At 42.0% G+C, this 26,262-nt stretch overlaps 1 protein-coding gene across 6 annotated transcripts in view; it reads right to left on the reverse strand.

Annotated features, from left to right (window-relative positions):
• Positions 1 to 364: 364 nt before the first annotated feature.
• Positions 365 to 26,262, reverse strand: part of ntng1a (netrin g1a) — a 116,287-nt gene continuing 90,389 nt past the window's right edge. For 2 of the 6 annotated variants that reach the window (XM_069697959.1, XM_069697958.1), the window contains exons 5-8: positions 19,538 to 19,564; positions 12,507 to 12,668; positions 9,654 to 9,788; positions 365 to 2,120 (exon numbers count right to left, since the gene is read on the reverse strand). In XM_069697959.1, coding sequence (XP_069554060.1) covers positions 1,858 to 2,120; positions 9,654 to 9,788; positions 12,507 to 12,668; positions 19,538 to 19,564 — 587 coding nt within the window. In that variant the 3' untranslated portion in view covers positions 365 to 1,857. Of the gene's footprint in view, positions 2,121 to 9,653; positions 9,789 to 12,506; positions 12,669 to 15,525; positions 15,571 to 19,537; positions 19,565 to 26,262 lie in introns of all 6 variants that reach the window. The other 4 variants (XM_069697964.1, XM_069697960.1, XM_069697961.1 and 1 more) reach the window with 4 other exon arrangements.

Below are 26,262 nucleotides of genomic sequence, written 5' to 3' on the forward strand. Positions count from 1 at the left end.
ATTCAGTCATGACTGAATATTTTCTTCTTTATACGTGTTAAATTGCATGGTGGCAATTTTTCAGCTGACCTGCTGTGCATCTATTAAATCACCCATCAGGGGATTTCAACACTTCCTTTAAATAAATCTATGAAACGTAAGAACTAAACACGGTCTCTAATTCAATATAATTTGGTTCCAAGTTACAGAGTGAAGAAGTGCAATTGAAATAATTTCCCCTAAATCAAAACATTATCAACAGTAATATTGGATTTGGGTGGTGGATACTTGTATTATTGCGTCAACAGAATAAAAAAATAATAATAAAAAAAAAAATCCAAAAAGTAATTATGTTTTTCTAAGGATCAACAAATGATCAACACAGTTTAATTTTTAAACTTTTATTCACTTAAATTCTCAAGTGTTAAAGCAAGAACAAAACATTTATAATGTCCTTTGGTGGGATTTTATTACACTTTATTAATACTGTATATGTAAACTGATATTCTTTGATGCCAGCACGTTGCCAATACAAAGGAAAATCAACTGCACAACTAAAAGTAATGAATAAAATAAGTGAATGAAAGAAAATCAAATAAAAAGAGAAGAAAAAAAACAATTACGCCTGCATTTGGATGTCTTAGATAGATACATTAAAGGTTGCCTTTTTTCAATCACAGTTCGGCAAAGATACAAAAGGACTACATGACTCTTTTTTTGTTTGCTCTGTCAAGAAAAGAACTTGCAAATACACTGATGGTTTTCTATGCACCTCTCGTCTGCTTGGGTGAAAACTATCCTCTGACCATGATCGTAGGGAGTGTGGTGGCTCTAAGATAGAAAAAGTATCAGACAGCTTTACTGGAGTATCTTTTTCAAAGGGAGGAAAGAAGGGGAAGGGGCTTCTTACACATGTGCATCACTAACATCGGACAAAAGAATCTTTCAACCAACAAGGGTTTACAGAGTAACGTTCACGAAAGCACAGGTCAGTGGCAGCATGGCGAGGGACTCGGAGGGGACGGGAGGTGGGATGAACAGGAGGGAGGATGAGATAGAGCTCGAAGGAGAGACAGAAAGATAGAGAGGGATCAACGTGGGCAAGGTTTCGTGTCACAAAGTGGAAGTCCGGACAGATTTCCTTCTATCCACAAAGCACTGACAGCAAAGAATGCTTCTGGGGATTTTCACCTCCTTCTGTTGGTCGTCGCATTGAAGTGTAACGGTTTTGTTTCTGAGGCCAGTCTTTGCCATTCAGCGGGGACAGTTTCTTTTTTTTTGTTTTTTTTTTTTTTCTTCTTCTTCGGCATTAGTCCAGCCACCATTAACTCGCAGAAGCATCCCGAGGGATTCGGCGGCCACCGTCGGCTCGTGCGAGAGCTGATTGGTTGCAGCTGTTGTTGCCGTGGCAATAAGGGTGGAAGTGAACAAGTCTGTCATCTTCAGTTATCCCTTCTCAAACTGGAAGGAGCTCATGTACCTGGTATGGCTTAGAGGGGGAGGAGGAGGCTCACCGTTCTTTGCTCGTTTTACTCTTATTAGGCAAACGCTCAGTTACTCATTCATTAAATAATATCTGGCATTTCTTTTATTTTTTTTTAGAAGTATACGTTTTTTTCATTTCTATATATTCTTTGAAATTAAATGAAAAGTTTTTGCACTCATTTGTCTGGCACATTCCCTTTATCGTCAGCGCGAGTGTCCGTTGAGTCTGGCGACGGAGAAGCTCAGTACATTACAGTCCAGAAAGCTCATGGTTGTTCTTCTTTTTATTTTTATTTTTTTTTATGGTTGTTGATTATTTGAAAGGGGGAGAGATGGGAGGGTTGAGGTGGAGGCGGTGGGGAGTGTGTCCCTCCCACCTGGTAATGGGTCTCTTCAGAGCGGGGCGGGCCGGCAGGAGGCCTGTCTCAGCAGTGCCGAGCCCAGCAGCAGCAGCAGCAGCAGCAGCAACGTGGAGGTGGACGGAGGCGTCAGGGGGGCCTGGCCTGAATTTGGGCCCCCGCAGCCCCCCAGCTCTGACTCGCACCGTGCCTTCTCGCACAGCAGGCCCGTGTAGGTGGAGGGACAGGTGCAGCGGACGTTGTTGACACACACCCCGCCATTTTGGCAGCGCAGGAGTTCGTTGTCACACACCCGGGCTGCGGTGGGAGCAATGTAAAGACAGGAGAGAGGAGTGAGAATCGAACACACAAAACAGTGGTGGGTGACGCTTTACTTGAAATGTATGTTGGGCATCGAAAGCATCATATTGCAGTACTTATTATCAAAAGAAAGAAAACAAAAATCCTTACACATATACGAGGACTCTTAAAAAGAATTTGAAAGGCTTTTGTAATTTTCCTAATACATCAAAAAGTCACGATAGGTTTTCTTCAAGTAAAGTGTGACTGCATTTTACTCCAGAGTTGATATTTCTGGCCTCTTAAATCAATGGAAATATCCCAAATTATCGTCATGCATAGTTGGATAAGAAGAATGGTACCACACTTGTGCCTGTGAAATAAATATAAAGATGGAGAGTTTAGCTCATGATAAAAACTGGACACAGTGTTAAACAACTTGTCTATCTCTGTCCAAACGTAACGATTTGTGTATCCCATTCAAAAAACAAACTGTTTTTATGTGTTGTTTTTTTTGGTCAAAAAACACACAAGGCACACAAACCCCTTGTGTTGTTTCAAACAAACAGGATCTAAAGAACTTTAGTGGTGCTAAAAAACAGGCTAGTAGCTGCTTCCTGGTTTTTGTCTTTATGCTACTGACTCCACCTACAGGATATTTACTGAGTTGTGTCAATCTTCTCCTCAAACTCTTCACAAGAATTCAAACAAACGTACTTCTCATAATGTTGAACGACTGCTTCAACATTTCACAGAGCAAAAAACGCGATACATATTTTAAAGTAAAATGTATGAAATGTTGATTATATTTTAAAACTCAGCTGCGCATGCATCGTAATTATAGCTGTTAAATTAGTACAAATTAAATTAATTAAATCAAGTTAGTAATTTTAGTGTAAGTTAAAAAAAAAAAAAAAAAAAAAAAAATACGTTAAAGGCACCATGTGTAGAATTTGATAAAGTCCAACTTTGGTGCCCCCCCCAGTAGAAAATTTTTTTTTTTTTCCTGAATTACATGTAAATTTGACACAGCAGCTTTAAGGGTTCCTGTTTTTAATCACATTTATTATTCTGATTTAAGGTGTTGAACTTCTATATTTGAAACAGTCCATAAATAATTTATTACCACCTTTCACATTTGATCTTTTTCAAATGCAACCTCTGCAAAATTTTCACATCTTCCCATAACAACATGACATGCAGTTGAACATTATAGCATCTGAGATTTAAACATGACAAACGTGCATATTTGAAGACTTACACAGTTTGCAGTTAGAACACAAAGACTCATCCATTTGTTTCACAACAAACCTTATTAAAGCCCCGATCACATCAGCTACGTTACTGCACAGAAACCCACACTTTCCTCAGGGGCTGCAAGGCTTTCCCCAAACAGCACTGACTTTAGACAAACTGAACGTCAGGTGAAAATTGGTGTATATTTAGAGCTGGGACACCGAGGCCAGTCTATTCCCAGTGGAGGCAAGCTGTCAAGCAAGCTGGAGGCAAACAAAGCAGCGCGGCACAAACTAATAAACCAACAGAGACAAATAAACAGTGATAAACACGGGGGCCACTTCTGCCCATTTCAGTCCTTTATGGGAGTGGAAAACAATGTGGTGAGCAATCTATGAACTCTATGGGACATAAATATCACAATAACAAATATAAGACCTCTCTCCTAATACTGAGGATTGGATGCATGCTGTCTCCCAGGAATAGCCAAATAGGGCTTTGATGGGAGGCTTGTTAAGAAACATTGACTGTGCGAATCCTATTTGTGCGATGCCTGTTCTGTTGGAGAAAAGAGGGCTGCTGTTTGGCTCAGTAAGTTTTGCTTCAGGCCACGGCTCACCAATTACCATTCACAACTTGATCCAAATAAGACATCTGAACTATCTTTGTCTTTTTTTAACTGACATATGAATTTCATGACCAATTCAAGCACTCAGAAGAAAGTCCAGTCTTGAGTCAATATGGATCCTTCTGGAAAAAAAGTCTTTGTTCACTTGATTTCCTCATTGAGATAAGGCAACAGCTGAACTTGGTAATTAAAAAGTCTTCTGGAAGATGAAAGGGACGAACCATCAAGTGCATTAATGAAAGAATCATGAGGCCTTGATATGATCAGTACACAGAAGAGACTCCTTTAATTAGACAATGACCTTTCATCTTGTCCATCTTATTCCTCCTTGCTGTTATGGTAGAATGCTAACATGTATCTCTAAAAGCACTTCAAACGAGGTGCAAGACACCATTGTGCATGCCCGTCTTTTCAAAGTAAAAGCAGCCCAAAAGTCAACGAGATGCAAGAGGCTACAGCCGGACAGACCAGGAAGCAATGCTCAAGCTCTGCCAGTTTGATTAGAGATGATAACACTGATGGCAGTTTTACAGTGTGCAGCAGCTCAAAGTAAAGGCGATTTAATGTAAAACAAGCTGTATAACAACAGCATGTAATTTGACTTGAAGTATATTTGATTTACACCATCTTCACGAAGGGAATTCCTCCTTAAAAGACAATAGAACCTTGACTTGTTTTTTTTAGGGCTGCAACAATTCAAAGAAATGATTCAAGCAGTATTAGTTGTACATGTTGCTGCCGGTCACTAACAGTTATTGGGTGTGGATTATGTTACAGTGATCTCCAAATGAAGTTGGTTAATTTGTCAGTTTTAGCCAAGTGGCGACCCAGCGTGATGTCCCCCAGTGGTTTGCAAACTGCCATTTTGAGAACTCGACTGTGGCATTTATGCCGTCGCCATCTTGTTTTTTTTGGATGGGGTGGAAGTGACTGAGAAAAATGTGCCCGCCCACCTATACTGGCAACCCGACTGCACCCCTGGCAAGTCAATCAAATCAGGGATACCTCCAAGCATATCTCTCTTTAAGACCTAATATCTAATTAATTATGAAATCATTTTCAGAAGAACCAGAAGCAATTTGATCCAAAGGAGTGAATTTAGTAAATGATACCATCATGACTTGTGGAAAATATTTATTGAATTTGCATTTCAGCGGAGAAGTTGGCGCTTTTTGAATGGCAGTCAATTGGAGTCAGCTGGGTTTTTTTTTAGACCGCCCCTAGAGGCTGCTCATTGTATTGCACTTTAAGGCACTTTCGCATTGGCTTCACTTTTCAGACATGCAGACTACATCCATTTTTATATAAAGTCTGTTGTTTTGGCTAAAAACTACTGAACTACTGAAAACTACTAAACTAAATCATTAAAAGTTGCAAACAGCTAAATTCGACTGCTGCTATAATACATGTTAGTGGAAAACTTGTGATTCATATGAGTAAATATGAATTCAGTTGTGTTGGTTTATAAATAAATGTTAACTAGCAATAGGTTTGCAAGACTGCTGAATTGTAAAAGCAATCTTGAGCTGCATAAAATTCTCTTCAGATTTGGTTTAGAACTTGTTCGGTCTTCCGGAAAGTAGGCTCAAACCAAAAATAACACGTGAATTAGACAAAATGGTTTGTTTTCTTTTAGAACTGGAAAGACAGGAATATATTGTTAAAAACATGGGGCATCTAGTAACCAAACTTTTTTTCATTTGTCATACTGACTTTTATCAGTAGCTCGATGTGCATCTGGTGTTTATACATATGTGTGAATCTTCACTTTAAGAATCAACCCATTAAAAACAAATTCAGTATCACGCTATAAAAATGGCATAGCAGGTTCATTTGATTTCAAAGGAAAGTTCAGGTAGGCACAGTGCTTCATCGGCTGCCAATTAAGCGAAGCTAAAGTCCAAAATGAAACAGAGGTATTGATTAATTAAAGAAAAGCTTCGATAAGAAGTTGTGTTGAAGATGTAGGGTCAGTAAGATTAAAGGTAGTGTAGCACTTTGAAGGGACCTGAGAGCAGATAAAGCAGCCGCATAGGGCATCATCAGTTACCCTTGTACTGTCTGTTTGGTGAGCCTGAAAACCCATTTGAGGTCGGAATTCTGTTCAGAGTACTGCACCTTTATCTGCTTTCAATTTCTCACATTAACCATTCGAATGTAAACAGAGCCCGCACAGGCAGGATATGACAAGATTTGCAGCGTTTGCTTTTGATATGAGTGATAATATTTAGAGAGGGGACGAAGGAACTAGGCGTGCCTGTCTGGGAAAGTGATGTGTTTGACGAGAGATTTAAGTTTTAATTGCATTTTTCTGCCTGCATGCAGATTGAGCCTTTGTCCATGCACATAAATACTGCAGCAGTGCGGATGCAAACGAAGGTCATGGACTAAAAAGTTTTCAAACTATTTCAGTTGGGGAATCACTCAGCGGTAGTAGGTTCATTTCAGGTGTTTCCCATTTGCAACTCTTTTTGGGGAAACTTTCTCTGCAGCCGATGTGACGACAAACTCACAGCTTAGTGTATCTTCCATCTAAGTGGTCCATTTGTTGTTGAGGTTTCTAATTCCCGAGGAAAACTGTCTTTTTAAGTTACTGCCAGAGCACTGGAACAACAACTAAAAAAGCAACTAAAACATCAACAAAAATACAGGAAAAAATCCATAGTGGAGGCAGGAATACTCCTTTTTCTACCAGAGCCTCAGTGGGCCATAATGTAATACAGCCGGGGCTCTCACCTTTGAAGACTGTCAGTACAGCAGAGTGTAAAACCTGCTGCACTCTTCGCCAGCACTAAATATAACACTTCTTTGATAAAAGCACATTGAGAGAAGTCAGCGCACAAAGTGTAACTTACAGCCACCACACAAAGGAACTTGTGTAACTCACGAAGGTAAAAGGTACAAAATAAATCTGAATTTAAATTTCTCTCTGCTGAAAAATGTGTTTTGGTCGTCGTTAATTCGGGATGTTTGACCTTCTCTGTGCAGAACGATGTCTGCGAGTTGTTTGACACTGGAAGACTGTTTTTCAAAATTCATCCGCTGAAAGTTTCTCTGAGCTTTGTACATCCACCGAGAAACTTCTGTCAGTGATGTAGGAGACATCTTGTACCCAGAAGTTAAACTTTTGAAATGAAAAAATATTTACATATTTATAGATTCTGGATTTTTCAGTGAGGGAGGTGTAGATGTTTTCTTTTTTTGCTGGGTAATTGAACTTCTTTATGGGAAATCATATCAGTCGGAGATGACGATGGGAAGCTGAGTATTTTTATATATCTTTAAGCAGCAGAGTTGTTTTTTTTTTTTTACCTTCAGCAGCTTTTGAAGTGTTGGAGTATTACTTGAAACTCTTAGAGCTTGCTGCAGGAAGAATACAAGTTTGCAGATGCAGAAGTTTGGAGAACATACAAACACCTCACACAGTTATTTTTGTTTGATTTTCTGATCACTGCTTTATGACTAATCTGACAAATTAAAACCAGTGATCCATTCTGTGACTTCCCATCTGTCTAACTTGGCAATGGATACGAAAAATTAATAAATCTCCCTCGCTACTTGTAAACATTTAATTACTGCTACTGTAGAGCTTAACGTTTTCCATATTTCACTTAGTAATACATCAGGATTTGTACATGCATTCATCCTAGGATGACATGTAAGCCACCAACCTTTGTCTTCACGCGTACCTTTTGTGTAAACACACATGTTGACTGAGTGTATTTACACTAAACACACAGAATATCTTGAGTACAATCAGTGCATTTTAATGAACATCTATTTATGTCAGAAACTACTAAAATAAACCAGTCATTTTACACTGAATTGAGATCATAATGCAGCAGAATTTAAAGATTTGATCGAATCATGACATTCAGTGAATCCCAGAGAATTCATCATTACGTGTTGAAATTTGCTGTTTAGTTGAAGCACTGTTCTTTGAACTGGCCTCCTCCACAACAGATCCACAGGAAAAAACCGAGAAAGTTGTGTGGCTGCATCGCATTGTGGTGTAATGAGTCTGCTATCATGTAAGAGATGAATGTGATCTTTTTGCCTTTAGTAAAATGGATTTTTTTCCTTTCCTACTGAACAGCAGTGCCAAACAGAAGTTCCTGTAACAAGTTTGTGCGCTGGCATTTACCAATTTAGATCACAGTTGCTGTTGTGTTGTTCAGCAATATAAGCATTATACAGTAAAGCTTGTCATTGTGTTACCGGCCTGTTACAATTTCAAATGAACAAGTGCACGATTATTATTATTATTATTACTATCTGAATACTAAATATTGTTTTATGTTTAAAATGGATGTTAAATACAATTTTTTAAATTATTAATCTATCTATCTCCTACAGAAAAAAACAGGAATTTCACATGTGCAAAAACTCATCTGATCACATGTGATTGTGCATATGAGAAACATATATGTTGTCCATGACATGTGCACCATTTTCATGGTGTTATTTGTGAATCTAATGTAGAATTCCTATGTGAAAACGTTCCCACATCTTTTCCGTTATCATATTTTGCAAAATGCAGTAAACGTGTCATTTATGTCATCACACATCTTCCATGTGGAAATTGTTTTCTCACTAATTGCTGATATCACTGATGATAATAATATAATCTGCTTGTACTAGTGGTCACCTTACACTCACTGGAAGAAATAATGGGCTTCACTGGAAATTAACCTCAAAATCATGTCACCTCACACTGTTGAAGTGCGTTATTCAGGACGGTTTTGTTGGTCAGGACAGAGATTAATGTTGAGCTGCAGCAGGTTGGCAAATAGATGTCAGCGGCCTGTGGAAAAGGTCTATAAAGCTGAAGTAACTTGATACAAAGATGAGTCATGGTGGGTGAATGCCAATCAGCGGCAACTATAGCGTGACAATAGCCTGTGTGAGTCTTTTATAACAGTAGATGAGTCAGGTAGATCCGAAGAGGCTCCGTAATTTGTGCCTGCAACAAAACCAGTGTTTACAATGATGTTTTCCATCTTCAAAGCTCTTTTTCAAAGAGCTGAAATCCATCATCCTGAAGTATTCATGTTGTCAACCTCCTGTAGGTTTGTCACTGAAGTTTGACTTAAAGGAAACAATGAAAAATTGGTGACATTTGAAAGAAGAAAAAAAAAAAAAGACTACACAGGGCATGCTTTGCAAAAATGACCGGGGGAAATCTAAACGGTAGACAGTAATAAATGGGCTGGAACTCAAAGTGACCTGCAAATGTTGGTGTTGGATGACATTGTCCTGTTGTGGACTGGCAAGGGGGCGATGGCTACTCAAACAGATCACAGGCAGCCTGTCAAGCAGTCAATATTGACTCAGCTGCTGTGTTGCTGGTGTGCGACATGCCTGGATAACTGAGTTACTGAGCAGCATGCATCCTGCCATGCCATTGCTTTTTCTCTATTTGAGCCATAAAGGGCACCTGCTGGTGTTACATTGGGAACGCAGCCACAGCAAGTGTGAAATGCAGGTTCAGGTAATACAAGAAATGGTTTAGTATCCTGGGTCAGCGTGTGTTAGGTCTGCCCTGCGCATGTGCAGCACTTTTTTTCCAGCCAGAGTTCATGAATCACACACAGACATCACAGAGAGATAGCAGAGGGAGATAGAGCGGAGGGGGGGGGGAGAGGAGATGGGAGCTGCACAGGGAGGGTTTTTGCGGTTCTACTTACATTTGCAGCCATCGTCCCACAAATAGCCGGGTAGACACTCCTGACACTTAGGCCCTGTAGTGCCCTCCTTACATATACAAAATCCTGTGCCATTACAGCGATCACTGACTGAGCCAAAGGGATTACAATTACACTCTGGAAAAACAAGACACACATACACACACAGGCTGGAGAACAGGGTGGTGGCTTTGACTTCCCGGCACACGTCTAGGATTTTCAGAGCGTGGACCGCAGTCCTTGAGCTCTGTCATAAGCTCAACAATAATATTTTACCTCTAAATAACGTGAATAGATTTAAAGACTCATACAGAAAGAAATGCTACCATTTCAACTGTAATGGAGACAGAATGAGAAAAGAAATGAAGTTGGTTCTAGATGCATGGACATTACAACATATTTGTAATTATTGTATAATTAATTTTGCTGTTATACAAGTACACAGCGTGCAATGAGCAATTATGCAAAGCATTATCAGTAGCTTTGATTTCAGATGGACAAAGAGAGCTAATCTGAACATGCTCGTCTAAAATCAGTCATTCACACAGAAAGAGAGAAATAAATGGTGAGAGAGGACAGGAAATGTGATGAGCAGGTATCAGATGGATAATGGCATGGAACAAAGATAAAGAGGGAATGATAAGGTTTTAGAAGAATGAGAGTATAGTACATTGAAATGGGCATTGTAGTAATATGTTCTTTAATTTTCACATGACTTTAAATTCTCCCTGCTTTACTTTAATAAGAATTCAGCAAAGTCTCCAAATGCCACTTTATTATTAACAGAAGGGATAGTTCTTAGATGCAATTACAAAACAAAACAAAAACAAAAAACAAAAAAAAAAGTCCATAAAAAACAACCTGTCAAGTCTCTAGTGTCCTACACTCAACTGACCTTCCAGCTTCCCACAGCAACTGGAGCACTCCGCAGTCAAAGTGACACCTATTTTGACAGTCCCTGACCATCACATTGCACCTTCTGTGGCTGTGCTGGCTGCACGTGGTTGCACCCGAGTGACATCCAGGGGTCAGGCAAGAGGAGAGAGGTGACGGCAAGTGACAAACTGAGGGGCCAGTGAGGGGGAGGCAGGGCGACGTCGGGGTTGGCACGCAGTAACGCCTCGGTGACTCTTAATGCCTTTTGACGGGTTTCAGCTGCTACTCCTGAGGCCATTTCATGTATATGACATATGCACTTGCGTGGCACCTCTGACTGGTGGTGTGACTTCTCTGCAACATTTCTCTCAGAACTCTTGTTGCTTGTCAGACTCCCCCCTCAGGACTCACAAATGCACCTGGCACTGTGAATTCACACGACACATGCTTGCTAAAGAATTCAAGAGGGAACCAAGCTATTGCCCTAGGAACTATGTGAAACACAGTTTTTACACATAAGAAAAATAGATGATGCAGTTTAAGAATGCCTGCATAAAAGTCGTGAACAAAATAACAGAAACACCAGGTGAATATGGCCTTTTAACTCAGACATCATAAGTTCAAAAGTGGCACTGACTTTACAAGCAAGTCATATTCAACTACAGTACATTGAATACCGATTACTTTCATGGCAAATTTAATTTCAGATTTTCAAAGAAGTGAGGGCTCCAAGCTAGGGAGTAAAAAAGATTAAGATACTGACATTTTGTGAATTATTACATTAAAAATGAGAGGAGCTGGCCAAACTTTGTCCATGACATTTTCACAGGTTGGTTTTGGAGGCTTGTTTGGTCTGGACCTTCATACTCACAGTTCGGTCCGAACCAAAATGGTAGGTGCGAAAGGTGCCACGGACCACGATCCGGACCAAGGGACACAATTTGGTTTGGCCAAAGCATGTGGTCGTGGTCCAGAGAAAAAAATTAACCATTGTTCGATTCGGTTGCAGTGTGAAAACATTTGTGGATGGTTCTGACCAATCACAGGAAATAGAAATGCATAAAAAGGCCAGAACTTATAACATATTTTTTAAGAGGAAAAAAAAGTATTGGTCATATTGCCTTAATAATAATATAGTGATAATTAGATGAATCTATTCATTCATTTTTCTCAATTCAAACTGAAAAAGGTACGGGCTGAAGCGACAACACGCTGACATCAGACACACTGTCTTTTTAGTCAATATCAAGTATAGGGACTTGATATTTCATGCTAAATTCTTTAGTGCTCTTGGAAAAAACAACAGTATGAAACCACAACAAACTGGTCCCGACTTTCAGGTATGAAAATTCCCTTTGTTATTGAGATCTTTGATGCAGTTTTTGGGCAAAATTTTTTGTTGCCTTTGGACAAATCAAGGCTCGCTGTTTTCCTCATTTTTATGTCTGTGCTAAGCTAAGCTAAGCTTATCAGCTGCTCGCTATAGCCTCATGTGCAATATTTTTTTTTATTGTGGAAGGCAATCTGGGTATAGTATCACGATAGAAAATAGAAAATCACTGGCAAAGAGAACGGTTTACCAAAAGTCAGATGATTAGCTGTCCTGACCATAAAGCACGAGCCCATTTCTAGTTGGCACAGGGCTATTTCCTTTTCAAATTTGAGGTGTTTCCATCATATTGTGCACATGCTATATTTTCCTGCGTGAAAACTTGACAGTTCTAGCTCACTTTATGTCGAGTGCGACTTCAAAAAAAAACCCAGTCCAACCCAGCCATCAGCCCGAAAAGGATAACGAGCGACGCCATTGCGCGAAAGCGGAAAGACCACGGAAGAACAAAACAGACTGGAGCGTGTGCGGACGATGGCGGTGGCGATGGGGATGAAAGGTGACACACAGGAGTCAAAGACAGGAGGAGAGGGGGAGAAAGTGTTTGTGAAAGCATGGTGGCAGTGAAGGGGGCCGGATGGGGGACTAACCTATGCACTCATCGTCCAGTTCTGCTGAGGCATTGCGGTAGTAGCCCAGCTTGCACAGCTGGCAGTGCTGGCCCCTAGTGTTGTGCTTACAGCTCACGCAAATGACGGTGTTTAGCAGCTCGATGTAGCTGCATCGGTTGGAGTGGCCGGAGCATTCGCAGTCTTGCAAAGAGAGAGGAAGTGTGAAGGGAAAAGAGGGGGAGAAGGAGAGGGGAGGCAGAGAGACGCGGTGGGGAGGGTTGGAATTGTTGCTGCGAGCGCTGCGGCGGTGCGGTCAGCAAAAGTTTGAGCGAGGCGCCACGGCATGCGAGGTTAAGTATGGAGATACCGTGTGGTGGTGGAGGAGGAGGAGGAGGAGGAGGAGGACGAAGAGGAGCGGGAGAGGAAACGTGGGGGGGGTGGGGGGGGAGACGATGAGTAGGGAAGGGCAATTCATGAATTTTCTGGCGTGGCCACAGCCAGAGTTAGAAAAAAGACATCAAGCACGGCGTTAGTAGGTCTCAAGAGAGGTCACATCACTTCAAGCACACCACAACACGAGGCGAAGGAAGGCTCCGAAATGATGGCACAGAGACACGATCACATCGCGGACACCACACAGCGTAAGGCAGGTCAAACCATGAATGAGATGGATCTGTCGCTGGGAATGGTGTTGGGGGGTGGGGGACGGGGGACGGGGGGGGGGGGGAGTCAGAAGTTTGTCTTGTAATTGAACGCTAAATGTTGTGGTTTATCTTGTTTGAAGTAACAAGAGAGAGGATGAGATGAATTTTTTAATGGCTCTTCATATCAGAACCCTCGAAAATGTAATGATGTATTTTTTTTTTTATCCCAAGAAACCCTCAACTCACCCAACAAATATTTCTCATATTTCTGAATAGTTGTTTCTAAAGACTTCTTACGGCCCAGCTTAGAGAAGTCTACAAAAAGCAATTAGTGAGTGCATGTTGAGTTGCAGCTAAAAGAGACTGTGTCACTGCCACTATTATGTCATGCTTAATTAGATATACAGAGTTGAAGCCGGACCGCAAAACCTGCTACAGTCTGTGATACTCACTGGCATCTCTGCCCGGAGGCGTGGGGGATGGGAGGGGTGCGGGATGGGAGGGGCGCGGCCCCGGCTCAGCTCTGTCCGAGTGAGGATCAGTCTGCCACGCTGAGTGACCACTGACACCGTGTGTCACAGCGCAGACAGATGTGACCCTTAAGCCCCGCTGGCAGCTGCTCGGACAGAAAAGCCCACTCAAGGCCCCAGAATAGGAGGGGTTAGCGGACGGGGCTTTTGTCCAAGGGATTGTGTTTATTAAGAATCTGTATTGAGGTCACTTCCCTCTGTCCGGCCGCTAACAACCCGGCAACGAAGGAGCAGCAGGTCCGACCTACCTTTCACCTAAATCAGCAAGTCTCATCTGAGTGTAAACTACATTAGATGCTTCACTCTCACAGACACACTCTCAGAAGACAAATCATCTCTCCTTTCTAGAAATAGGCTAAGGTCATAAATCATGCACGCATTGGGAATAAAAAGTCTCGGAAACACGTCCCCCCCCCCCAAAAAAAAAAAAAAAATAAAAATTAGTCGTAGTCTCAAACTCCCCACTTTATTTGCACTGAAAAAGAAACGCTTCCGTGGGACTTTTAGAGTGTTTAGAAACGATTCCATATACAAATGAGTCCTCAATGAGCCCCGTGCGGTGAAGGCCATCAGTCCAGGTAGGGGGAGATATATAGAGTGCTTGAGCACTAGGTTAGTGCTGCAAGGGTTGGGGGGGGGGGGGGGCTTACAGGTAAGCAAAACAACATCAGTTCATACAGTGAGAAGTCTGAGGTGTCATCTGGGGGGCAATGTGTGAATACCAGAGCTCCTACCTCGCTTGCTGTTTGCAACGTGGACAGAAGGGGCAGTGGACAATGCAACTTGAGGAGCTACTAGACAAATTAAAAGAAGAAACAAACAAACAAAAAAAAATGATATTGCAATTAAACATAACACATGTAATGTCAGAGAATTAAGAATACCGAGCATCATGCCTAATAAAAATATAACAGTAAAAAAAAAAAGAAAAAAGAAACATACGCAATAATGATGAATGATGGCATTGGGAAATAAGGAGTGACATTGCCAAGTGAAGCTGGCTGCGTGTAGCAGCATCTGTGACAAATGCCTTAGATGCCGAACAATTCAAATATTATGGTCCTCTCTTTTACGCTTCATTTCATTAACAAGTGCTTTGTATAATTCAAAAGCGTCTGTGTCTTTTTCTCCCGACAGAAACTATCCACTGACAAACTACTCGCCACCTTGGCGGAGGCCAGCCGATAGTTTTCACCCTATAAATTTGTGCACAGCAGCGTGGGGGAGGAAACTTGCTCGCAGTGAACACATCAATCCCTCGATTCTTTTCCGGTCAGGAAACAAACAGTGGGGGAAATAAATAACAGGCCCCGGTCTCTGCCATTGTGCAGGGTGACATAAGCCAATGACACACTCTCTGTGCGCTCGGCTGCAGTCGTGGAAACATGGAGCTGAGCGGCTGTGTTTTTGCGAGGCGGCTGCGCATCACATCTGCACGATGGATTAAAGTGAGATGAGCCCAACGTCTGCCTAAAACCACCGTCAAACCTCTCCGGCTTCTCTTCCCGATGATATGGAACTGAGTGTCCCCGACAGCTCCACACCTCATTAAAACTGAACGGCTGTGTGTAAGTGTGCAGTGCGCACATTGACTTGTTCGAGAGGATGAAGCGCGGCACCGCAACGCGTTGCAACACGAGTGTCCCGTGAACACACCAAGCCTCCTCTGGAGCCTCCGTCATGAGCAAGAGCAAACTGAGAATGGGGTTTCTTTTTCTTTTGGTTCGTCAGGAACCCTGGGAAAGGCGAAGGTACTACCCCCCCCCCCTCCAAAAAAAAAAATACTCCCAGCTACCAAAGAGTCCATTTTTAATTACTATACAAACACCCGGGGTAAATAAATCTGTGAAAAAACACAATTGTTGCGTAATCTTAAATGCCTACCTTCTTTTCGGTTAGCGACACCTAGGGATGACACATTCGGCCGAACTGCGTGCAATTGAGAGAAACCAGGGGTTATTCATGTGTCCTCGTGTGATGCACTTTACAGATCGTCTAAAGAGAGGGTGGGTGGGGGGGGGGGAGGTACTACGTGGTAGTTGACACACACAACCGGTGACACGAACATGTCCAGCATGACTCAAATCAGTAAATCAGGAGACAGCAAATACAATGGGGCAGGGCTGACATGGACGAGCAGAGAGGATGCATCCAAAAGACCCGGTAACGGGACATTGGAGAGACGTTGTATGTAATTCGTGTGACGTCCATGGACTTGCTGTGTGTGTGTGTGTGTGCGTGTGTGTGTGTGTGTGTGTGTGTGTGTTCATGGCGATGGCAATGATGAGTGAACAAACGGAAGAAAAAACACAAAACCCTGTTAAACTTAATATTTAAGTCACGATTTCAAGCAAGGGAGCCTAAACTATGTTTCGCAAATGAAGACGTTGGGGGGCATTTTGTTTAATTAATCACATCGACTATGGAATCAATATCTAATTACAGTATATTTCTGGTGGAGGAATAACAATGAATAAATAATGGCAGGTGTTGGGACTTGGAATGACGGACTGCTGCGGGTAGCATAACCTCATAATTACATACAAGTCAGTATTTCCGTGTCAGGGAAATACTTTGCGGTTGAAAATGGAGAGGACTCGAGCAAAGGGAGGAATACGGATACGTTTCCTCATTGTGCCCCTTCATCTCTTCACTTGATCTTTCTGTCCTTTCGCTATTGACTCCATGAATCATGCAATCTCGGGCAATTAACATCCAGTGGTGTCTTGGCAAAAAGCCTATTACGAAGAACTAAGTGTGAATAGAAAATGTCTGCTGCTCATAAGGTGGAATCTTTTGGGGAATGACTTTTCAACATCCAATAATTGTTTCAACCCTTTTTTTTTTTTTTTTTCTTTTTCTAACTGTACGGGAATTAAATAATACATTAGCTTTGAGCTTGGCATGTCTACACACTGTGACAATCACTTTAAAAAAAAAAAAACAACCTCAGCATTACCAGTCATTGATTTCCAAACTGCTCGAATAAAAGGCTATCGTGCATCTCCTGTCTCATCCTTTCTGTTTTTTTCTGTTTTTAAAAGCTGATCCTGCGTGGGGATTCTGGCGTCGGTGATGACTGCGACATCTCCAGTGGGTTAAAGTCACGAGTCATTGAATGAAAAGCTCTTTGAAAATAAGCGATTTAACAAATAAAGAGCTTAAGGAGAAAACAAAGTGGGGGCACATCACATCACCACTCAAGTCCAAGTTTTATATCGTAAAAAATTGTGAAGTGCCTTGTTTTTTTTTTTTTTTTACCTGCCTTTCTATCCTCTGATTAAGCATTTAGCAGTGAAGCAGTTTGCTCGAAAACAAAACTGACTTGCAGGGACGTGAACAATTAATCTCTGACGACGACACAGCATTATTCGGAGAATATAAAAGCACACACACGAGAGACCGGCACTGTCCTGTCTAAAAGGTCTAATTGGTCAAGTAAGTTAATTGTTAACTATTCTGTGCTGGCCATTGATTGGATGTAATACACATCTGGATTCCATTCATTATTTTGGTATGGAAAATATTCAGGTAAGGCGAGCCAAATGAGTGGTGACGGATTTTAATCGATGCCATACTTGTAATGAAATGCAATCTTGCAGGGGCAGAATTGGTTTTAAAAAATATTAATTTCACTTTAATGGTCCACATTAGGCAATTCTGCCCGGCTTAATAAACTTGAAATAGAATTGAGAAAAGTCAATAAGGAATTCAATTACCTTCAAACAACAACATGAAAAGTGCAGGGCTCCCCCCCCCACCACCCACCCCACAATAGTTTTCTTCCAGTTCTTTTAACAACCTCAAGGACATCATACCCCCACCCCCCCACTGTATTCTTACTTTATTAATAACACCAGCATAAAACTTGATTTGCACTGAAAACAGCCTCATCCTCTTCAGTGTGCTTTGAAAAAACAAACCAAAAAAAAACAGTCCGCATGTTTAGTTTTTAGTGTTGTGTTGCTTCTGTGGGAGGCTGCTGCGACAAGACAGCCACTCACGAGAAATCGAAATCCCCGTGGGCCAATCTGGATGAGAAGTGAAGACTTTGGTTTGTCAGAGTGTCCTTTCTACATCACCCCCCCCCCCCCGTCCCTCCCCCCCACCGACCCGTCCAAAAACACACTCACGCGGACACGCACGCATCCACACACTTATCTGCATGCACACTCGCCCTGTAAAGGATTTGAGGACAGCCGTTGGACATGGTCTGGCCTGGCATTTTGGATGGGACGGAGAGGACTGATGTGCAGCTGTGAATGTGTATATGTATGCATATACAGTAGGTATGAAGAGCATGCACGCACACACACACACACACACACACACTGAGCTGCAGTCGTGCTGTGTATGGAGAGGGAGTATACATTTCTGAGGCAGAGGTGACGGGAGCGAGCAGTGGAAGGTTTTTTTTTTTAAGGAGAAGGGTGCGGAGGGGGGAGGAAGTGGGGGGAAAGGGGGGGGTTTGGTCTTCTTGGCCACGTGTCCATTTCTGACTCATGACATAGCATCAGACTTTACAAACAGCGATCACTTCCTGTGTAAGCTACCACACTAAAGCCTGATTAAAAACCACCTGGGAACAGTCTGTTACCACCCTATGTCGCTCGCAGCACGTTTTTGGGAAACTTGCCCAGCGGTCATCTTAGCCCTGAAATGGTGAAAACAAAAGTCTGCACGTGACACGCATGAGTCCTTTGGGAAACTCGGCTCCATAACACTTCAGCATAAATTAGATCACGTATAAAAAAAAATAAGCCACTCGTATTATTTTGAAAAGCAGGGCGTATGACAGAGCTTCAGAAATAGTTTGATATGTTGGAAAATGTGCTTTTTCCGATTGTTACATCCTCCAGTTCCAAGGCTTATTGCTAAATTTAGCTAGCAGTATGTTAAACGAGTGAACGATTGAGTGGTATCAATCTTCTCATGGTAAAAAATGTAAACACATTTTTTTTTTTTCGAAAAAGATCTTAGATTTGACAATTTATCCCCCAAAAAATACATCTAAATCCAGAGACAGTTTCAAGAGGGCACACCGAACAACTTCCCACCAAAGGTCAGTTTAAAGTCATTAAACATTCCAGTGTATGCATGGGACTCCATGTCTTAAAGGCTGTGGTGTCTGCTGCTTGTTCAGTTGGGCCAGTGCATCAAAACCTTTCATGCCTCTATGGGCCAACGTAGACAGTCTTTGTAGGCCCGGGATCAGGCAGATCTGGGGCAATTTAGTAATCAATCTGCTGCCCCCGGAAAAGACGATACTCACTAAGAACAAGGCAATGAAAAAAAACGATTAAGGAGAATTGAGCCAGGCTGTGAATGCACTTTGACTTGTTCAATACAGTCCTATGGTTCCTGCATCACACAGCCTTCCAGGCAGCGGTAACATGAGACATGGCACCTCTTTTCTTCCTCCTCCTCCTGAGGGGCTACTGGTTGACGAAGATAATACCAGCCGAGGCGCTTGCGGCTTATATTAAAATGACCTCCTGTGACATTACACTGCCAGAGAGGTCTTGGCACTTTAATAAAGTCTAGATGCCATTTATGTATAATGCATGGGAGAGAGGAAGGGACAAAAAAAAACCCAACATGACATTTGGCATGCAGAGGCAGGCAAGTGTTATCTGGTTGAGTTGAGTCTGAAAAAACTAAATTAATATGTCCACATCATTACAATATAGCCTCCAGCTATTGTTTACCCATCCCCCACCCCTCCTCCCCTCCAAAAACAAAAACAAATCAACAATTGTCGAGTGATTCTCTGTTGGAAGATTGGGATCAGAAATGAACACTTGGCACAAGTTCAGGGATGTACGGTGATAGGTGGAACAATAGGCAAAGCAAAGCAGCAAGCATTCATATAGTTCCTTTGTAACTGTTTACTTACTAACTGGACCAATGTTATTAGGAATACCTGCAAGAGAGGAAGACAAAGAAGAAGACACAACTTAAATTAAGGCATAATAATGACTTTAAGGCAATAACTGAAACATTTCCTTCTTGGTCTAGATGTATATTGTAAGTCCTACAACTCTCCCTAACAGGAAAACTAAGTTCCCACATTAACACTTATGATTAATCTTGAGAGGGTATGGACTTTAAAGTATGAGAGTTTGCCACCTAAATAAATTATAGTAGTGTTTCCCATGATTTAAAAGGCTATTTGGCTCTTTTTGTTTTCTTCCAAGTGGCAACGCACCACAACGCTACCCACTAGTCTGTGAAATGCTGTTTTTAAGCCTTAAGTCTGGCATTCTGGCCTTCACCATCTTGTTCTTTTAGAGCCAGAATTGACCCTATTTGGACGAGCTGGAAAGGAGTGAGGTTTGGATCTGACTGAGGACACTACCCACCCACCGATACATGCAATTTTTGGAGCCAGCCTCTAGTGGCCCCCAGTGGTATTGTATTTTAAGGCCCTTCCCTACTGGTTTCGCTTTTTAGAGACTGTTAATTTGACAAAAGTTTCTTCTGGTGTCCTTCGTTATTTCTCCTTAATGTTTCTGCTGTTGTCGATGTCTAAAACGATAATTCCCACCCTCCCCCACAGCAAAAGGTACACACCCCAAAATGCCCTAACTTTACTCAAAACCTATTTCAGTGACCACGGCAGCCTCATGACAGTCCGACTGTAATATTTGAATAATTAGTGCTTATATCAGTTTTTCGAATACGTGCTGTCAAAGACGTATAAGACAGAATTCCCATGACCATAAACACAATCTCCCACACGCACATCAAATGGCATCATACAATGCCAACTCTGCCTCTGACCTCAAAGGAGGACCTGTCTTATTTTGCTGCCTGCCCATCCCTCCATCAAGCAAACTCTTGAGCCAGGCAGCAACTGAGCCGATAATATAGTCTGTCTCATCCCCATGGTGACCAGATCTCTCCCACACTAGGACGTTGACTGGCTGTGGATCTGAGGAGACTGAGACGTTCACAGGCTTCTTGGGCTGATCGTTTCGCCATCTGAAACCACCACCGACATCTTGGTTTTGGGTACTAATTAGGACCGTAAATGTGAGTGGCGCACAAGTTCATGTTTGAGGCAGCATCAGACAACATGAAGCGCAGATGATGTTTGAAAGCACTTTGTCATTTTTCTCTGTTTGAATTGGTATTCCTCAAAGGCGCCTGAGCACACTGTCTGTGTATTTTTGGTCAGTGTTCGTCTTCAGAGGAGTTTTCTTTTAGGACATGGACGCCAACTCCACTTTTTCAAATCATCCCTTTGAACGGAGACCCTCCCTCCCATTTGCTCTACCCCCTGCCCTCAATAAGGCAATCTGCCCACAAAAAAACCCAACAACAACTCCCTCACCATGGGAAGGGAAGGCTGCCGGGCAATAGGAAACATGCGCCCACGTTCTCTTCTAAACTGGAGAAGAAATTAAATAAAAAGTGCTCTCCCTCTTCCTCTCTAGCGCACATCTCTTCCGTCATCTGCTCAGTATCACACCTACTGCCGAGGAAACTGAGGAGGCATATGTGCAGAGTTTTTGGTGGGGACTTTCATCTAATGGAGCCGTCACGAAATATCTCCAAGTACTCAGGGGAAACATGAGGATTTCCTGAGTGCGCGCATGTGTTTGTGTACATGGACTTTGATCAAACTGCTGCCATTCAATCACTCTTCCTCTGATCTCTGCCTGCCGGTTGTATTTAGGAGCCAAATCTGTGACCTGTCGGAGAGCTGTGAAGTGCAGGAGGCTATGCTGACATATGGAGACAGCTAGTGTAATGGATGTCAAACCTCAAGGGGGTGGACAGATGCTAACCAGGGGACAGGAAGGACAAAACAAGGACAATCACAATCACAATCATCTTAATATCCAAGTGCAGTTTGAGGAAGCAGCACCAGTTCACAGTGTCACATTACACCCTGATACAACAGGACTGTGAAAAGCATAATGCAAACTAATGTCATCCTACTCAATGTACATGGCATACCAAAAGTACAAAAGTGTGATGAACGGAATAAACTGTTGATTTATCTGCTCCAATTTAAGCTGCAATTGTTAGCATGTCCAGCTAGCGGACTACCTAGAGTTAAAATTGAGTGTTTCTTCAGAGGTCAAGGAACACATGAACTTGCTACTTTTGTTTGTGGGGTTAAGCTACAAGTTACACTAAGTTAAGCCCTATTCATGGATAGCACATCTACAGTATAGCCTTTCCTTGCTATTAATTCTGGTTGCTATCAGAGTTTAAAGTTACATTATCATGTCCTGCTATTAAAGAATAAAACAGGGTTTTAGTGTATTAAAACTAGTGTACTCGAAGGGAACAAACCCTTACCAAGGCCAAGAGTCCACTCTTTTATAATATGAGTGGCATTCGGATTTCAAGCGGGGTCCAAGACCAAAGAAGACAAGTCACGTCAAGACCTCAACCAGGTGGCATTGTTTTTGACATTCACGGGGTTATGAACCATGAATTTATCCCCCAGGGTCAGATTGTCAAACCGGGTTTTACTTTGAGGTTTTGATGTGTGTGAAGGAGAAAGAATCCGTGCAAATGACCAGAACTGTGGTGCGATGGTACCTGGGTTCTCCAACATGACAACATGGCCGCTTACAGCACGTTCAAAGCGGAGGTTTCATACCCGCATCAACACAATCATAGCTCACCACCACCCTCACTTGCTGGGTTTTGTTCCCTGCAACTTCATTCTTGTCCACAGTGAAATTGCAAATGCACTCACACCACATGTAATTCATGTGCTGATGTGGACCAAGTGACCTAACTTGGAATAGTCACAGACATGGATCCAACAGCTTTTTCAAATGACCTATGTTTTATCACTGCTGAACATTTCCACCATCTACTGGGTTTTAATATGTATGTCATTTAGTAGGCCAAGTACCCTATCTCACGATATCTTCACGTTAATGAAAGTGAAATATAATTTCTGGATCCACCCCATGCTGCACGTCCCCTACAAAGTCGAAAGCGTTATTCCTTGGCCCGTGCTATAGAATATCCTTACACCAATCGAGTGGGTAGTTTTTCTCTAACCCTGCTGACAAATAGACGAATAAACAAACGTAGCCCAGGTAAGAACATGCATAAATGAGGGATTAATAAATACTTTGATTTAATAAATAAATAAAGACAGTTTGTTAAAAAAGGTTAAACTACATATTTAACACTGGCTTCGTCTGGACTGCTTGTGACGTGGAAACGAGAGAGGACCACCAGGTGGCGCTCCGAGCTGCCCGGGAATGCTCAGAGTTCCTCTGGCAACACTGGATAACCAACCCACTCCGTGAATATACTCCCCTGCATCATCCTCCTCCTGGACTCAGGCCCGTGGACCGGTAAACCTCTCTGCTGGACTGCGTAACTTCAGGAAAAGGTACCGCCCCGTCTCATTTGTTTTGACTCGGTTGAGTGAAGCGACCGTGAAGGTTTTGGTCTCCACGAGCCCGAGCATCAAAGCAGGCCTGCAACGTTTTTTTAGTTTTACTAATTAATTTGCGGCGTAGTTAGGTATTATTACTGGCGTGTGCATTTGTATTTGTGTATCACGGTCATAGTGAAGAGTGTGAGGAAAGCAATCAATTTGATTTAAAGTAGTGTAACAAAAAGTGAAGAACACACTAATGTCCTTTTCTCATATTTGATTCATTTTGCCTTAAATTACAGTGAGAAAATATCGTATTTAATTTTAAAACGGTTTCTGGGTGTGTTCATTATTTTTAAAGGTTATTACACGCATTTAGTAGCTACATTGTGATATCAGTCTGTTAAGTTATATCTGTGAGATACCAGGTTTCTTTATTGATCCAAGACTAATAATACCGAGATAATTGGTGAGCCGAACACAATTAAATTAAGTAAAGATCTCAGGGCCCTATAAACAGATTTGGATGGTAGACGGCCTATACAAACTACACCGACAACATAACCTCCATGGCAGAGGTAATGAAATAACAGCCTTATGGTTCACTTTTAGTCCCAGTATTTTAGCATGATAACATGTACATAGATCGAGTGCATGTTTACGACTCTTTGACAGGGTTTTCATTTTAAAGGGGTAATAACAAGACAACATTTTTACCGTTGGCAGTAACAGTTATGATTTGTATGATTTTTTTTACAGCTGCTAGCTAGAAATGAGATGCAAAATTAGAGCTTTTGTTTGAAAACCAACTCAAAACTAACTGTTTTAAAGATTACTAAGAATATAAGTGACGAACCTGGCCTTATTATTACTGTAAATTACAGAGGTGCTGTGTGTGGACAGACATTTTGACAATGCAGTGAGGTGTAATTAAGGAGAAGAGTTTATTAATTGTGAATTATGAAGCTGTATTTATGTAATTAATTGTGGATTATTATATCAAAGATTAAGTGCATGTATCAAGCTCAATTTATACATACCTGCTGTAACCAAACATATCCACTGAATTGAAAAATGTTTTAACGTTTAACTGTAAAAAAGAAAAAAGTAATGCAGTGCTAAAAAGGGGCCTGGTTAAGTAGATGACAGAGCAATAACACAGCGCTATCTACATCGAGTCTGGAAGATTAGCAGGGGACCCTCATCATTAAATGCAGAGGGATATAAATATAAAACCAGAAAGAGAGGGAGAGGTGACTTGCTCTTGTTATTATGGCGCAGACTTCCATTAGTCTGCATCACAAAACTGTAAGTTCATAGTTTGAGCAGAGATATTCTTCATAACAATGTTTATGCAGAGACAATATTCACAATGTGCTGCACCGTACCAGCTGTATATTGGTCTGTTTGCCTTCAGCTAAATTTCAAAGATACAACAGCAATCGGCAAGTGATGTACTGGAAGGCTGTGCACTTAAAAATGACAAGTATTAAAGCCATTACACAGTAATGCATCTAAAGTGTTAATCTACTTCTATTCATTATGCACTGCAGTATATGTTGTGACACTTTCCCACCCTGACTCATTTAAATATTATGTACTTACAATATAAATCCTGTTTATACAAACAACTGTGAATCAAAATGACGACACATTTGACAAATAACACGTTGCTACTAGTTCAGGGTTAAATAACCTTTTCCTCCAGGTCATGATCTCAAACTACAGCAGCCTGTCAGAGCAATTACTCCCTGCTTTATGAACAAGCTGTGGGGTCCCTTGCAGATCCAGGGATCCCATGTCGGGTCATTTGATTAATTTTCAATCAGCGTCATTTTCGATACCCTTCACCTGACTGGCCACGCCGCAAAGGGGCACGGCTGCAATCTAATTTCATCCTATCGCACAGGAAGAGCATTATGAGGCTGCTTATGTTGACGGTGTGCTCCATTGATTTTTGATGTGTTGTTGCAGTGATCACGGTCGCGAGCTGCTGGGTGGTGAACATGATCTTTTAAGGGCTGTGCGATTCACTGAATACGATCTGGGCACATGTGGGCTCAGCACATGTGACACACACACACACACACATAAATAGGGGCATTAAAATACAGTACAGCCTGAATTGTGCGGCGCATCAACTGATTTTCAATAAATCTCACTTCACATACTAGTGTCCTCAGAAGTGCTTGATGTTTATTCTTTACCGGATTGGTTCCAGTTATGCCCCATCCAAAACCTCCCTAATGGATTATCAGAAATCCATTATGAAATGTTCTCCTGTGGATATTCAGGCTTTAAATCTTGGGCATACATCCTTTTTCCTCAGTAAACAAGCTCATCTGACATATATTCACACTCAGGGTGTGCACATGTGCAGAATGAACGGACGTCTTGCTAAAATGTTCCATATGTTTCCGAGATTCAACTGTCAAAAGCATTCGGTTGTTGCCGCGGAAGCCAGATTGTGTGTGCTTGTTTGTGTGTGTGTGTGTGTGTGTGTGTGTGTGTGTGTGTGTGTGTGTGTGTGTGTGTGTGTGTGTGTGTGTGTGTGTGTGTGTGTGTGTGTGTGTGTGTGTGTGTGACCACGCGTGTCATTACATTGTTTCTGTCGGTATCCATTCTGCTCTGACCTTCAATGTGTCTCACCTGTTTGCTTTGGCGCTACCTGGACTTCTCTGGAAAGGAGCTTATCTGCTGAATTTCCACCGCAGGCAAAGTTGGTAATTACTTTCCCTGGCTGCCATCATTTTATAGCAATCCATCATCATCTGTAGCTCTTTGGCCATATAGAGCGCAGTGATGGTGACAGGCATTGCTAACTGGTTAGCTGCGGAAAGGCTGCCAAAACACAAGCACACGGCATGCAAGTTGATTGAATTCCTCAGGAGCAAAATTATGGCTTGCCTCGCCGCAGTGCCCGGCACGCTCGCTCTGTCTCAAATGTGTAGATCTAAATTGAAGGTGGCAAGTCTTAAAGTGCCCAGGAGCCAAGTTGGAAGAAGCACAGTTTAAGATTTCAGGGCTGGAATGAGGTATTCGATGGTGGTGGCAGCAATGGGGGTGGGTGGGTGGGTGGGTGGATGTGGAGATGGAGGAAACAAATATTTGAAAGAAAGATTACCGTCACAGCTGCACAGAGCCAAGATGTGGAAAAGACAAGTAAACAAGCTTGGTCTCTGGGGTGGGGAGGGGGGGGGTGTTGTGGAGGAGAGAGAGAGAGAGAGAGAGAGAGAGAGAGAGAGAGAGAGAATGTGAGC

This window comes from Brachyistius frenatus, unplaced genomic scaffold (genome assembly GCF_029030835.1).
Source record: "Brachyistius frenatus isolate BFR_SWC_R1_liver_20210118 unplaced genomic scaffold, ASM2903083v1 Contig_25, whole genome shotgun sequence".
Taxonomy (NCBI): domain Eukaryota; kingdom Metazoa; phylum Chordata; class Actinopteri; family Embiotocidae; genus Brachyistius; species Brachyistius frenatus.